The sequence below is a fragment of the Gekko japonicus genome, unplaced genomic scaffold (assembly GCF_001447785.1).
Source record: "Gekko japonicus isolate JY-2015 unplaced genomic scaffold, Gekko_japonicus_V1.1 scaffold26, whole genome shotgun sequence".
In the NCBI taxonomy this organism is placed as follows: domain Eukaryota; kingdom Metazoa; phylum Chordata; class Lepidosauria; order Squamata; family Gekkonidae; genus Gekko; species Gekko japonicus.
The window spans coordinates 1,853,774-1,869,381 of record NW_015174844.1 but is presented as its reverse complement, the minus strand read 5'-3'; the positions used below and the strand labels follow the sequence as shown (position 1 = coordinate 1,869,381).

The 15,608-nt window shown below is 44.8% G+C and overlaps 1 protein-coding gene across 1 annotated transcript in view; it reads right to left on the bottom strand.

Annotated features, from left to right (window-relative positions):
- The window catches only part of HNRNPU (heterogeneous nuclear ribonucleoprotein U (scaffold attachment factor A)), a 10,601-nt gene extending 1,363 nt beyond the window's left edge, over positions 1–9,238 (bottom strand). The window contains exons 1-13 of the mRNA XM_015424435.1: positions 8,401–9,238; positions 7,694–7,805; positions 7,529–7,602; positions 5,833–5,972; positions 5,321–5,420; positions 4,368–4,480; positions 3,879–4,142; positions 3,581–3,700; positions 3,000–3,128; positions 2,510–2,678; positions 1,820–2,065; positions 1,015–1,226; positions 167–238 (exon numbers count right to left, since the gene is read on the bottom strand). Coding sequence (XP_015279921.1) covers positions 167–238; positions 1,015–1,226; positions 1,820–2,065; positions 2,510–2,678; positions 3,000–3,128; positions 3,581–3,700; positions 3,879–4,142; positions 4,368–4,480; positions 5,321–5,420; positions 5,833–5,972; positions 7,529–7,602; positions 7,694–7,805; positions 8,401–9,094 — 2,445 coding nt within the window. The 5' untranslated portion in view covers positions 9,095–9,238. The remainder of the gene's footprint in view (positions 1–166; positions 239–1,014; positions 1,227–1,819; positions 2,066–2,509; positions 2,679–2,999; positions 3,129–3,580; positions 3,701–3,878; positions 4,143–4,367; positions 4,481–5,320; positions 5,421–5,832; positions 5,973–7,528; positions 7,603–7,693; positions 7,806–8,400) is intronic.
- Positions 9,239–15,608: the final 6,370 nt, after the last annotated feature.

Here is a 15,608-nt window from a genome sequence, read left to right as displayed (position 1 = left end):
TTCAACTAAATCTGTCTTAATAGTATTCTTATATCTAGCTTTCAATTAAGCTGGAAGAAATGCTTGAAGAAATGCAAAACCTTACAAAAAGGTATTAAACAGTTAAACTGAAGCCCTGAAGATTACACTCCTATCATGAAAGGTAACTTTTATTCAAGTTACTTACACCCTGCTGCCACTGGTTGTAGCCCTGAGACTGATTTTTGTAGCCACGATTATTTCCCCTTCCTCTGAAGTTCTGCAATAAAGCAAGTCAAAAAGTTATTTAACGTGTAAAGTCTAACTGCATTCATTGCAAACTATAAATCTGTCAGCCACTGTTCAGCCAAACTGGTCAGCATATCCAAGGTTCTTATTTATATGGAATTCAGCTTATTGACATGTTCAAACACACAGATCGGCATTTGCTGCCTTAACTGAAGTCCTCATGTCAGGAAATTTAACTGCCAATAATCCCAACTATCGAGATTTATCATTTATTAAAGCACTTCTGAATGATTATCCTTCCTACAGCATTAAAGCTTTTATAGATGGCAGGGTTAAGCACTTTTCCTGAGTATCTAGAACCAGGCAGGAAGAAACTGGATTAGTGCAGAATTCATTCCTCCATGAAGTATTTTATGCATTTTGTTGCCGTAGCAGGCTGTGTGTGAGATTATGCAATACAGCCAAGCCTCATATAGCTGTGCTTCCTAGGGGGGGAAATGGGACTTTTAAGCATTCTGAAAGACGTTTTTTTCAATACCATGCTTTGTTTGAACCCACAACTTCTCCACCCACACCATACTCTAAGCTACTTCCATTTGCCCCTAAGTTTAGCAAAGTCCAATGAATGAGCCAAGCACCTGCAGGTATACAACTTCAGCTAGGTAGGTGTGGACACAATGAGTTCCTCTCTGATAGGGAATACTGGGTGATGCACATAAAAATAGCAATATAAAGCTTCAGATTGCTAGTAGAAAGGCAATGCAAACTTTGAAAGAGACTGAAGTGCTACATTCCCGGACACAATACCTGGTTATAGTTCCCTCTGTTGGGCATTCCACCTCTGTTGTAATTTCCTCTGTTTGAGTAGCCACCTCCTCCACCGCCACCTCTGGTTGGAAAGACAGGTCCACGAGGGTACAGATAACCTATTGCTCCACCACTGCCGCCACCACCGCCTCCACCTCCACGCTGGGGCATATTGCCACCTCTCCTATTATATCCACCACGATTTCCAGGGACTGTGGAGATACATTCATTTCAACAGCAATACCGGACCAATGACAGTGAATACTTTCCTTATCCACATTACTCTAAAAACCAGGACGGTCTAATAAATAATGAATACTTAGAGGTCAGGATCTGAATCCTGGGGAAGTCAATGTCATCTGATAAACTGCATCTTATTATACCCCAAACTCAGTCAGCTCTAGAACTTAGTGCCACAAGTAAGCAGCTATTATGCAACCCGTATTTCAAACTACTAAAATGTAGTTTTAGTTATTCTAAAACTTCAGCAGTTATGGCCAGTTTCAAGCTTCTCTTCACACCCATAACAACTAATTAGTGGCTTTTTAAAAGGAGCATAATATGATTAAGATGTTGGGGTTTCCCAACAAATATCACACCTGGTACTTTTCCTGCACTCCTATGGAACTATACTTCCCATGTTCTTCTATTAGCACGTTTGTTCCATTTGCCTACCTATACACTACACTAAAGTAGAATGCCACTACTTTCACCTCACGAGTATTCTCACCACATCCCTTCTGAAAACTGAGCAACTAAAACCCTGTGAATGTATTAGAGGCAAAACTTAGTAAGTAGGTTCTACCTCCTCCTCTGAAGTTGCCACGCATGTTAAATCCACCACGTCCTCTCTGTCCACCTCTGTTAAACTGATTTTTACCACTCTTTTTGTTACTTTTCTTTGAACCAGTGTTTGGTTTCTTTTCTGGTGGAAGGGCCTTCTTGCTTTCTTCTTTGTACTGCTCCAAGAGTTTCTGGGCTTCTTCTTTTTGCAACTCTACATATATTATTTCATCAAAACATTCCGACACCTCTGGCAGGGTAAAATTTCCTATAACAGAGAGTCCTGAACATTCAGTATCTATTTCTTAAATCATCAAAATAAGCCAAAGTCCCCCTCCTATATAAAGAATGCAAGACAAGTAATGGTCACTCAAGATGCTAGGAGTCCAGAGTTTTTGATGATACATTCTCCCTATGAAGTTGTACTGGGAATACATGTCTACTAAATATGTTCAGCTTAGTTTACTAGGGCACTTTATGCCAAGACAGCTTTGTGCATCTGCATGAAGCATATCATGACTGAGTAGTATTAAGGGCTGCAGCAGAGGGAACACAATATAGTGTTGTCTTACAAAGTTACAGAAGTCTTCCAGTTTTTTTTAAAGAGGCATTAACTGTTTTAAGGCAAGAAATTTTGAATCCTTAGATTTTACATTATTCCTTTAAACAGATACTCAACATCCTAGAACACAGTATAGATTATGTTCCATGCCTTTCATTTTGAGCACTGCATGCTCTGGAAGATCTTTTCCCTCCACCTCTGCCTTCTTTTGTGTTCTTTGCTTGTAGTCTTCATCTTTTGGGCAAACAACAACTGCTTTGCGCTGGAAGCCTGCAAACAGGCACATTTTTCTCCTCTGCGCAGCTGCAGACACATTTGTCTGAAAAAAATGCAGTAACTTACTACACGTAGCTGTCATTGTTAGAACTAAATTAAATTAGTGTGTTTAGCTTTCACCTCCACATGTATAATGCAATGACTTTTTACACTGACGTTACGTACAAGTTAGGCTCTAGATTCTAGGGTAACCATTCTCCCCGGTTTCAAATACATTACAAACATCAGTACAACACAACTGTAATTTCAGCTTTACACCTCAAATTCACATTTTCTCCCACTGAAGTTTAGAACCTACACCCCCTTACACAACTGTAGCTTAAGATACACTCTGTAAATAAAAAATTAATTTTTGCCCCCATACCTGATCCAGAATGAAATTCCGTTTCTTACGAGCAGCAATCTCAATGAACTTGCCAAGACACTGTGGTGCTCTCTGTAACAGTGTATTAAGCTTTCCAGTATCAGCCATCTGCCGCTTAAAACCAGCAACCTAAAAAAGAAATAGAACTGCCCAGTGCTGATTGCCACTATTCTCCTGCACTAACTTTCCTTTCTTATTGTTTCCTTCTATCTTACAAGATATTAGTTTTTAAAAGTCCAATGAGGTCTCATTTTAAATTAGTCTATATAACCTTCCTGCATGATTTCATGTTATAGCTACTATTTGATATACTATGCTAATCTCAAATAGAGGAGATAGTTTCATTTCAAAGTCAATTTTGAGCAATTTTGGTTCAGCTTCAGTATTGCAGTTTCAGAGTTAAGTTTGGGGGGGGGGGTGGATTTCCAACATTTTACCTCACAAGAGTCTTTCAGTAGTCAACATACTGTTGCAACATGAGAATTTTAAATAGGTTCAATATTTTTTACAGAATCATTAAAGTAACAAAATGTCTAATGGTACCTGCTAAAGTAACTAGTTTAGCAAAATTAACTACTTACCATCATTTTGTCCATAATAGTATTTGTCCCAAGAATGTTGTACTTCCCAGGGTTGTCTGCTGCATGTTTGGTAACCCAAGTAGTCTTCCCAGCTCCAGGCAAGCCAATCATCATTATCACCTAATGTGAGTATGGAGCCATTAAAATGGTGTATTCTGCATCAGGAACACCAGCAGGCAAACTTATTTACCCCTACTTTGCTTTAGCTGACTCCACCATAAACCATTCTCTAACACTAGGGGAAACATCTATGACGACTTGGCATTCACATATTAATGCATGCTGAACCCTTACTTACTTCACATTCTTTCTTCTGCTCTGGTCCCTTGGGTCCCCTAACTCGATCCTCCAGGGGAACATTTTGGATGAAGGTGTACCCCTCTGGTATGGGGAAGTAAGGTTCATCCTTCTGTCCAAAGTTGAACTCAACTGCACAATTATGGCAGAGAACATGTGGGAAAAGGGGCCTTTCAGAAAGAACTTCTTTACTGATTGTGAAAGCAACTCCAAGCTCCTGTCCATTCTTTGAGTAAGAGAGTTCCACTTCATCACCATCAAAATTCTGTCAAAGCAAAAATCATTACAACTTTTATAGCAACACATGTTCCAGTATTAAGTTTGAAATTTTCCCCCAAGATATTACTATAGTCCTCTTTTAAAAATCCAACTTATAACAATGCTAATCTTGAAAGCTAACAAATTCATTGTTAACGTTAAAGTTACAGTATGTATAGTGAGCAGTAACAGTGCTGAAATTTTATTTCATAAGCAAAAAATGAAATCTTACAGCAAAACATCCGATCACATCATTTTCATCAAATTTTTCACCAAAGTCTTCAGTCTCACAATTGCATGTCTTTATTCCTTTTAAAGAGTATCCATAGGAAAATTCCTCCTCACCTGACAATATAAAAAGGTACAGTTAAGACTGATTTCAATTCTTAATTAATCCTTTTCTTACTGTACTCCTTTAAACGTCTCCTAATCATACATGGCAGCAACTGAATATAAAAAACATGTTTTTACAGCGGACATGCTATTTCATGATTCTCTTATCTTCTTTCCTCCAGATTCCCATACTGCACTGTATAATCTTAGTGCCTATGGGCAGATGGGCCATGTGAAGGGAAGGACGGACAGTTGGTTAGTAGTACAGCAGTGGGCAAGCCCTTCAACCTCCACTTTGTTTTGCAAAGTCCGTCCACCAGGAGCATGTTTACTTTTTCACCCTCACCAGTATCAGACAAGCATGTCTTTGCCAATCCTATTCCCTCTTCAAAAAGGCTTCACAAGTTAGTGGATGAATCAGTGGAACTAAGGCTAGGCAAGAGAATGAAGACAGTTGTGCACTCTACTTAGGCATCTTTAAGAATGTTCCACTTTGATATCCTAAGAAACACACTGTCCTGTAGCTACCACCAGGCTATAGCTGGTATGCCATGAGAGCTTAGATAGCTTTTCGTATACAAAAGATGTTCAAAAGATTTCACACAAGCTGTTTTAAAGCAGGCTTCGTGTCATTGAACAGCTCCATACGTCTTGGATTGCCTTCTTTGATCTACAATAATTAACAGGCAAAGCGCTGGAAAAAAATTAAGAGAACCATTAAGGAACATGAAGTGAATGCCTGTAATGCCATAAGTAGAACTACAGCAATACAAAAATAAGCACTCAAGTCTACAGAAACCATAGCTCTTCATATTTATTCTGCAGACAGCAGAGGCAAGGAAAAACACTTACCAAGTAGCATCCCACTTGTGTTCAGTGACCAGCCAACTCTTACTTCATGTATGTCAATGTCTTTTGTATACAGATGCTTAACAGGGATCTTCTCAGTTACCTATTTGTTCAAAAAACAATAGCTGCATACAACCCATAACCACAGAAAAGTTAAAACTTTTCCAAACAGTTTAACTATATGTACTAGATTCAGCCTTCCATAACACACCTGAATAACTTTTCAAAGAGGTAAACAAATAATAGTACTTTACCTATCATAATAGGAAACCTACTTGCAAACTCTGATTTAAATTGTCAATAGCACAACAGTTCTTTTCTCATTGTTTGATAGATTTAATTGAATATTAAACACTGCAGCATTAAGATTTCCAGTTAAGATTTGCTGCATACACAAACCAGCAGATCCTTTTAGACCCATACCTACATTTGTTGTGAACTATATATAGCTAAAATGAACGAATTTCAAAAGCATTATTATGTACAGTAAAGTCATAAGGACTAATCTAGAATACCTTCATCTCAAAGCAGACTTTTCCTTTGGATACTCCATATGAGGCTCTCCCTCCAGCCCAAAGAAAAGCAAAACTTTCCATAGTCAATGAGGAAGCACTAAAACGGTCTCTTGAAATTTTAAAGTGTAGATCACAGTTATCTGTTAGAGACAAAAGCCATAGTTGCAACCCACTCCAATACATCCTACAGGCATTACAAGCATATAAGCAGCAAAATACTTGTGATTAAATGAACATATGGAGCACCACTCAACATGGCAAATAATCCAGAAACTTCATTAAAAATACAAAGCATGCTCATTGTAACTGAGCGTTAAAAAGTGATTGGTCAGTGTGTAAAACTAGGGCGGGGAACACACACAAAAGAGACTGGGTGCCCTTAGCCTAATCTACCTCACAGAGTTGTTATGAGGAAAACAAACAAAAGAGGGAAGTTCATCTTTTCATACTGAGCTCCTTGGAGAACGGGATTTTAAAAGGATGATATCTAATCGAACCACTGGGCACATCAGTTGGCTCTAAGGCAACAGTGTCTAGCAAGTTCAGGGTGCAACACAGACTACAAATATCTCCGTACTTCAAGAGATTATTCAAAATGTGTTACATAAAGGCTTTCAGCTAACCACCGGAGCCGGCTTGATTAATACTATAAATACCTGAAGTGCTCTGCCAGACAGTACCACACAGCTGCCAACATGAAAATGTCATGAGACACAAATATCAGCCCAAGTTATATGAAAAAATTATCTGGGGCACATTTCACTATTACACTATTGTCACAATTCTAAATACTGGAATGAAACCTTTGAAAAGACCAGAATGACTGAAAATTTATTATATTTATTATAGGGTGCCAAATTTATTATATTTTCGTTACTCTACTGTAAGTGACTTTGAAAATATACTGGACAAAGAGCATTTTAATAAGATTATTTTATATAATAATCTATAGCACAATCTTATCAAACCTCTATTTTCAAGAAAAAAATTTTTTGAACATTATTTGCAAAGCAAACATCTTTTACTACAGTCTATGTTAGTAATGAAAACCTACCTAAATTCCTATTCACGTGCATGTTCCAATCAAAAAGCTCTTATGAAATATGTTAAAAATTATAAACAAACATAATTCTTCCATTAAAATCCATGCAACGTCAAGGTTTAACTACAGCTGGGTTAATACAAACTTTAACCATAAAAACCACCTAGCTGTGAATAGTTGAAAATTATAACACTAACGAAGTGTTCTTAATCGAGTCTCTAAAATTATTTTCCTACCACTTCCTACTAACACAACCCAATACTAGATTTGAACTGAACTGTATTTGTTCACCCACCCCCTGATTTTATATAATGCTCCAACTGTTGCTGATAGCATCTTGTTCTCCACATTCCTCATTACCACCTTTTCATTTTAAAGGTACAACTGAATTAAGAAGTGTTCCCTCTGACTTACTTATTACTCTGTAAGAACAGAGCACAAAGCTTGAACCATGGAGTGGCCAAGCACACACATTGTTTGGAGATTTCAATTTCTCACACGACAAAGAACTTAAAGAGTAGTAAGAGTAGTAGGTTTAAAAGTAGAGCAAGAATTACATGCCTCCCATATAACAGTATGCCTAACACAGTATTTTAAAAAGGCTGAAATCTTACTGGAGCATGTTAAAGATCCAGGAGCACATTTTATACTTACAAGTATCAAGACAAACCACTGTGTCATCAAAGTGCTCATCCTCCTCTTCAACAGGTGGCTGGGGAGATTTGGCCCTGACCAAGTAAAATAAGTTAATCTTAGATAAATTTAATAGATCTAGATACTATAGAGCTTCTCACAAAAACAAACGTATGAAGAAATTACCTGCTGTACTTGTTTTCTTCAATATACTCAAAATACCCTCGCCCGTGGTCTTCACGTGGCCGCTTCACACCCCTTTTCTTTTCACTAGATTTTTGTTCGGTTTTAGCTTCTCCTTAATATTGTGGGAGGGAAAAGTACGTTGGAAACTAAGTAATACTGAAACCTCACAGCGATAGCTATAAACCCTTTTGGCGTCGCATTAACAATAGCGATACCTACTATCTGCATTTCCGTCGGTCTATCGGCTATCTAGGGCTTTCGATTTCGAATCTCAAAGGCAGTGGCGAAAACCCAACTACAACTCAAAAAAGGCCCGCCTATCCTTAAACGTAAAGGATTGTGCAACACGAGGCCCGAGGAGACCTCCATTGTATTCAATACTTTAACTCAAGCCCGCAGGGCCCTCCGAGCGGATGTGACGCACACCACCACAAACGTTCTCTTGCACGTTCCACAGCGCGCCCCAGCGGCGCCTGAGAGCCGCCCTTCCCCCTCCCCACGCGCCCCTTCCTCACGACGATCGAAAAATGGCGCAGGCGCCCCTCCCCCCACGAGACACGCGACACGTAAGGCCTGGAAATCCCCCAAGAGGCATTTCTAGCTCTCTCTTCTCCCGCCCCAGACAGGGGAAAAAATGGCGGCGCGCTCTGACCCCGCTCCTGGGCTACCAACTGCCGCCGCCCATCCGGGTCCCACGCACTACTCACCTCCCTGGCGAGCGGGCCCTCCTCCCGCTTTTTGTTGGTGCTGCTGCTGCGCGGGCGAAACCTGCTTCGCGCCGGCCTGGGCCGAAGGAGCGGGGTTCGAACCCGAGGCCTCCGATGCAGCCCCGCCAGCACTTTTCCCGGGCCCTTCCTTGGCCGCAGTTCCGTGCGGCGGCGGCTGCGGCTTCTGCTGCGAGCCGTGGCCGTTGGCGTTCCCCTCGGAGGAGGAGGCGGCGGCGGCCTCCTCTTCGTCGTCCTCCCCTTCCTGGAAGCCCTGGTCGTCGCCATTCTCGTCGTCCTCCAGGTCCTCGGCCGCCTCCTCCTCCTCCCCGCCGCCGGCCGTCCCTTCGCCGTTCTCTTCGCCCAGCTCCATGCCCTCCTCTTCCTCCTCCTCTTGGCCGGCGCCAAACTCGGCCTCCTCATCGTCGTCGCAGGCCGCGGCCTGGCCGGAGCCTCCGCCTCCCGACGCCTGGTCTTGGGCGCTGCCCGTCGCGGCCTCCCCCATCTCCTCGAGGTTGCCGTTGCCGGGCTCGCCGCTCCCTAGGCCTCCTCCGCCGACCTCCTCCTGGTCGAGCGCGGTCTGGAGCCGCTCCATGAGCTCGGCCTTGAGGCCCTTGTCTGAGAGGCGCCGCTTCTTCAGCTCCTCCTTGAGCTCCGACACCTTCAACTTCTTCACGTTCACCGGCGAGCAGCTCATAGCGACGGCTGCAGGGACTCGATGCGGTCTGGGCGGAGGTGGCTGGATCGCGCGGCTGCGGCAGCTGCAGAAAGGGACCCGCCTGGGCGCCAAATCCTTTCACCGAGGCTCGCGAGGCAGGGACGGTGAACGCGCCTCGCGGGATCGAGCACGCACCGCTGTGCTCACCCCGCCTCCGCCGCGCTCTTAATATAGCCGCGCCTCTCCTCCACCCCTCCCCCCCCACCCACCCCGCTACCGTAAATACGAAGCTTGCCCAGCAGTACCGTAAACTGCGGGGAGGCCGTGGATGTTGACTCTTAGTGGTAAGACGCACTGAATCCAGGAGGGCTTACTGCCTCGGATACAAAGAAGTGACGCCTTTGGAGCTTCTTTTTGAAGGCTGCAGTCCTGTGCACAAGCACAATCCTGTACACACTTGAAAACAGCCGGACCCACCTGTCAGTGTGAATCTGGCTACATAAAGTGTACATAATTAGCTAAAGAGAAAGTTAGATGGTCCAGTCAGGATCCATTACAGTATCTTGCACATTTATTTATTTCTCTTATATCCTTCCTTTCTCCCCAATGGGGAGCCAAAGTAGCTTACATCATTCTCCTCTCTTCCATTTTGTCTTCACAACCACCCTGGCAGGTAGGTTAGGCAGAGAGAGCGTGACAGGGCCAAGGCTGCCCAGAAATTTTCATGGCATGAGTGGGGGTCCGAGCCCTGGTCTCTCAGATACTAGTCCTACACTGGCTCTCACATGCCAGTCTTAGCCGCAGCATACAATAAAATGAACCATTTAAATGTATTATCCTCATTAAAACAGCATAGTAATAAGAGATGCATCATAATGTTGCTGTCATTGAAAACCAAAAACATGTACAAATGGTAACAAAATTACCTGCAGCTGGAAGTCTGTACTACAGCGTTCCCCATATCCAGAGTTTTCAGATTGTATGGAAATTTTACTCCACATCCACATAGTCTCATGCTCAGCTGCATAAAAACACTAGCCACAAGAAAGACACTAAAAAAGCATACCTCATGTTCCTTTTTAAATTTTTATTTTTTAAAATTTAAAACACACACAAAACAACAAAATCAACAACAAAACCATCTGTAGCCTCATATCCAATATAAATATGCTGTCTTATTATGGTAATGCTGTCTTATTATGGTAATTTTCCAGCAAAGTGCAAGATAAAGAAGTTGCCTTGAGTCTAAGGAGATAAGGTGGGATAGAAATGTTTCAAATTAAATAAATATAAAGTGTCTTTTATTTTGTTGCAGAAGCAGATTTGTGGAAGGACTGGATTTCTCCAGCCATTGCCTTAATACTTTGAGCTGTAGCTCATTGCTATTCTAAAATAATCTCACGAATTTCAGTGAAACAGTACCTAGCTACCCCACAGCATGTATTTTGTACCCTTCACACATGTACATATACGAAATAAAAATATCCAACAGATGAGAACTGCACTTGTTCATATTAAAATATATGTTTTGCAATCCCTATCCTAGCACTCAAGGTCGTATGTTGAGCAATAAAAATTTTATACCTACACTTTCCTATAATATTCAAATGGGTCTTCTGCATAATCAAATGTGTTATTCAATCATATTTTTGGGACACTCCTCCAACTCCCTTGTTTGTATGCCTTCCAAGGGCAACTGTTGACCACGGTGTTAAATTGGATGCTGCAACAGATGGATCAGCATCCTAATCCGGCAGGACTGTTCTTGTGTTGTAACTGTAGGTCTTCAAAAGAGAAGTGCCCATGAGCACCCAGCCTGAACAAGGGCTGACCGGGGGTTTATCCAGATTTTATCGTAAGATTTTCCGCTAAAGCAAGCCAAAGTCTACAGAATCCCCTACATTGGTCCTGGTCAGTTTCACTTCCACTGAATTTGCAGGACTGGGCTTCTCCAGCCATTGCTTTAATACTTTTTAAAACCCATTTTTGCAGGGATTTACTGTCTTCAAACCATTTTTTAAAACAGAGTTATGTCACTTGTCACTAGCCATAGAATACAACAATAAATATGGAGCTGTGACAGTTACATAACCACATTTTGTTTAGCAGTCATAGAACTAACTGTACCCTCCCAAAGGAAGAATCACATATTTTCCAGCAACTATTTAGTGTAATTTAAGGGATGCTGATAAAATATAATATTTTACAGTTGAAAGTTCAAGCAGAAACATATGGATAGTGCTGAACAAATGAGCAATAGATGTATATTTTACAGTGTAAATTTATCATATTGAATGGACACGAGTAATTTTACCAATCATTTAGCTATAAGCTGGCATTAATTTTAGCTCCTTATCAGTAGCACAGCACAGACTTGAAATCATTACTTTGTATAAACAGCAACAGCTACATTTACCCTACCCAGTATAAAATGCTAAGATCAGAAACTTCCAGGTATTTATTCATTTGTTTCTTCGATTTCTTCCGTCGACACTTCGTAAGACAAGGGACCGGTCACCCTGGCTGGGCCCCATGCTGGGCCCCATGTGAAGTTCCAAGCGTAAATGGGGTCGCCCGGGTAGAAGCTACGGGGAGCTTCCTCTGTGGCTGTGCTGTGCTCTGAGGCACGGTCAGGGTGCAATCGGTCAAGGCGGGTGGTGAGTCATTGACCCATGAGTAGTTTCAGTGGGCCAACGGCCGGTGCTAGAGTGCGGGGTCATCCTCTGACCAAAGAGGAAAGCAGCCAGTCGGTATTCCCTATCCCCCAGGGCTAGCCTGCGCAGTGACTCCTTGGTTGTCCTCACCATGCGTTCAGCCTGGCCATTCATTGCGGGGTGGAATGGAATGGACGTGTCTGATAGCATAGTAGCATAGTAGCTAGTGAATTCCTGGAACTTTGCAGATGTAAAGGCAGTCCCGTTGTCTGTAACTAAGGTGTCCGGCAGACCATGTGTACTGAAAATCTGCCATAGGGCGCAGATCACAATGCAGGACGAAGTGGAGGGGACAGGCACAACCTCGAGCCATTTGGTGAATGAGTCCATGAGGATAAAGAAGAACTGTCCCTGGAATGGACCCACAAAATCTAAGTATAACCAGGCCCACGGTTTGTGTGAGGACCCCCAAGGTCTGACCGGGGCCTGAGGCGGCTCTGGTCGTGATTCCTGACATGTCTGACAGTGGTTAATGCAGTCCTCAATCTCACCATCCATGCTGGGCCACCATACGTAACTTTGTGCAAGCACCTTCATCCTGACGATGCTGGGGTGTGTCTCATGTAGGGCTGCTAGTACCTGCCGCCGCAGTGGGGTGGGAACAATCACCCGGCTTCCCCACAATAAATAATCCTTATGGGCAGACAGTTCGTCTTGGCCGGAGGAGAACACAGCAAATTCCAGGCCCACCCGGCTGGTGGCCCACCCCCTCTCCACCCATTTAAAAATGCAGGAAAGTAGGTGATCCCGAGCCATGTGGCGGGCCACGTCGGAGACCTGGACGGGGCAGTTGGGCAGGTCCTTGAGCAACAGGATCTGATGGGCGGGAGCCGGGTCCGGGTCACAGGAAGGCGGCTAAGAGCATCAGCATGGCCCATTGCTTTCCCGGGGTGGTGGAGGAGCACATACTGGTACCCGTCCAGGAAGATGGACCAGTGTAGCAACCTCTTGGACAACATCTGAGGAGTCTGGCGGTCCAGAGTGAGCAGGCCCAAGAGGGGTTTATGGTCCATGACGATGGTGAAGGGCCGGCCGTAGAGGTAATCGTGGAACTTTTTTACACACAGCCACGATTGCCAAGGCCGCCTTGTCAATTTGAGTGTAGTTTTGCTCGGCCGAAGAGAGAGTCCGGGAGTAATAGGCAACAGGAACCTTGCGGCCATCTGGCAGCTGGTGGCCCAGGACCGCCCCGACCCCGTACGAGAAAGCATCACAAGCAAGGGCAACTGGAAGAGACTCATCAAAGTGTGCCAGTACCACATTTGATACAAGCAGGTCCCTGACAGCCTGGAACGAAGAGGCGTGTTTTGGAACACAACCCCAAGGTGCTCTTTTGTCTAGGAGATGGTACAGGGGCTCGGCGACCACCGCTTTGTGGGGCAGAAAGGAGTGGAGTGGTAAAAGTTGAGCAGGCCCAAGAAAGCCTGAAGTTCTGCTTTGGACGATAGGGTAGGTGCATTCACAATGGCGTAAACCTTGTCGGATGTGGGATGGATGCCCTGGGCGTTGACCACAAACCCCAGGAACTCCACTTGTGGCACCCTAAGAAGACAGTTTTCCCATTTCACCTTTAGGCTGGCAGCGCTGAAGCATTGCAGGACCTTGCGCAGCCTCTCAGTGAAGACCTCCGATGACGGTGCTGCGATCAAAACATCTTCAAAGAAGGGCTGGAACCCTGGAATGCCTTTAAGGAGACAGTCCATCAAGTTCTGAAAAATCCCTGGGTCCACACTGACCCCAAACTGCAGCCGGCACACCCAGAACGCACCTCTGTGTGTCACAATCATTTGGGCATCTGCGGTGGCATCATCCCCTGGGAGCTGCTGATATACCTGGCTCACTATGGGAACGGGAAAAGCGTGGTCCTGTAGGGCCTTATTGAGTGTGCGCTTATAATCTGCACATATCCAGACGTCCCCATTGGGCTTCACCGGGGTAACAATCAGGGTTTCCCAGGGGGCGTGTGGAACTGGTTCCAGAACCCCCTGGGCTATGAGGTGGTCCAATTCCATGTCTATTTTGGGCCACAAAGCAAACGGAATCTGCCTGGCCTTCATGCGGATGGGGTGGATCGAGGTCGAGGGAGATCGGGGGGGGGGCGTGTAGCGCCCTAGCATGCCGTCGAATACAGCTGGAAATTCCTCGCAGACACTATTAAAGTCTGCCGGCTGTACGTAGTGCACGCCCGTCACCTTGAATCCCAGAGCTGCAAACCAGCACAATCCCAGCAAACTAGTGAGCCAACCTTCAAGCACAACCAGATCTAACAGTCCATTAAAGTCTCGGTATTGCACCCTGAACTTGCCTGACCCCTTAACAGCCACCAGGTTCTTCTGGAAGTCCCTTAGGGTAAAGTCTACAGGGTTCAACCAGGTCCCCCCCCATGGACAGAGCCCCCTTAGTGTCTCTGCAGAAATTATGGATATGGAAGAGCCTGTGTCCAGTTCCATTTCGCGGGGGGGGCCTCTATCAAAACAGTTACTTTAATCTTATCTGGGGTGTCACGGGGCAAGTTCAGTACCTGGTGGTGGCGGACAGCCATTGTGGATTCTTGGTGCATGGTCGGATGGCATTTTGTTGCAGGTCCAGCAGATTGTGTCCCGAAAACAGCAGGAGAAATGGTCACAGTCCTCCCTGCAGCTGGTGCAGGGCACACAGGCATTGTTCCTCGTGGACACTTGGGCGCTTGACCTTGTTGAAATGGGAGTAGCGGCCAGCAGCTGGGGCTTTCGCTAATCTGGAACACTTCTTCATCATCCAAACCCTCAGAGGCCGGGGACGAGGAGACCTGATGTGCGCTGTGGGCCGGGCGATCCTGCTGGGATTTGGCGAATGCTGTGGCCATGTGGAGGGCTTTGTCTAATGTGAGTTCGTCCTGGCTGATGAGTTTTCAGCAGAGTTTTTGCTCTCAGATGCCCCATACAAATTGGTTTAAGAGTGCGTCCTCAAGGTCAGAAAACCCGCAATGGATAGCTGGCTGTCGCAGTAGGGTCATGACGTCAGTGTGTGCTTCGCTGGTCTGTTGGGCCATGAAGTCAATGCGCATCACCATTTTGGTGGGTCGTGGTGCGAAATGATCTGTTAGGGCCTTGATGAGCTGCTCGTATGTAGATTCCTCCAGTGATTTGGGTGCAATGAGGCCGTGTACCAGGCGAAGCGTGGAGATGCCGCATGTGCTGAGCAGGAGTGATTTCTTCTTTTCCGCCTCCACGATGTCCTGGAAGTGGACCCATGCTTCCCAGAGCTCGGGATGAGCTGGGTTGAAAGCAGCGATCTGCCCTGGAGCAGCAGACATGACCCAAGGAGTAGCGGTGTGAGGTGCAGGGAGCCAGGGCTTGGTACATGGTGCAGTGCTGGTCGCAGAGTCTGAGGACTCATGTTGCGGCATCGGGTCGGTTGCTGGGTCAGGCTCGCTCATCGGGATCCTATCCTTGTCACCAGTATAATATATTGGGTTCAGACGCATATAAGTGATCAGCTCATAGTTTATTGGCAAACACTAGACAAACATCCCAGGCCGAAGCCCTGCTTATATCTCCGAAACACACCGCACCCCCCCACACACACATCACCACCTGTGATAGACTATTTACAAGGTGACTAATCTCCATAGGTTGGGCACTGGATCCGAAGTGGCTGATAGGTCTGTCCTAGGATCCTCACCCGCTATTATGTTGGAACCTGAAGCTGCGCTTGTGCTCTTGACCACGTGCAACCCCAAGCGCATGTACACCCTCTAAGAATACACAAAGGGGCATTTTTGCTTTTAAATTAAATCTTTTTAATTCCATCAGCTCCAATAGAGAATTACCAAAGGAAGACGATATGAACTATACTCT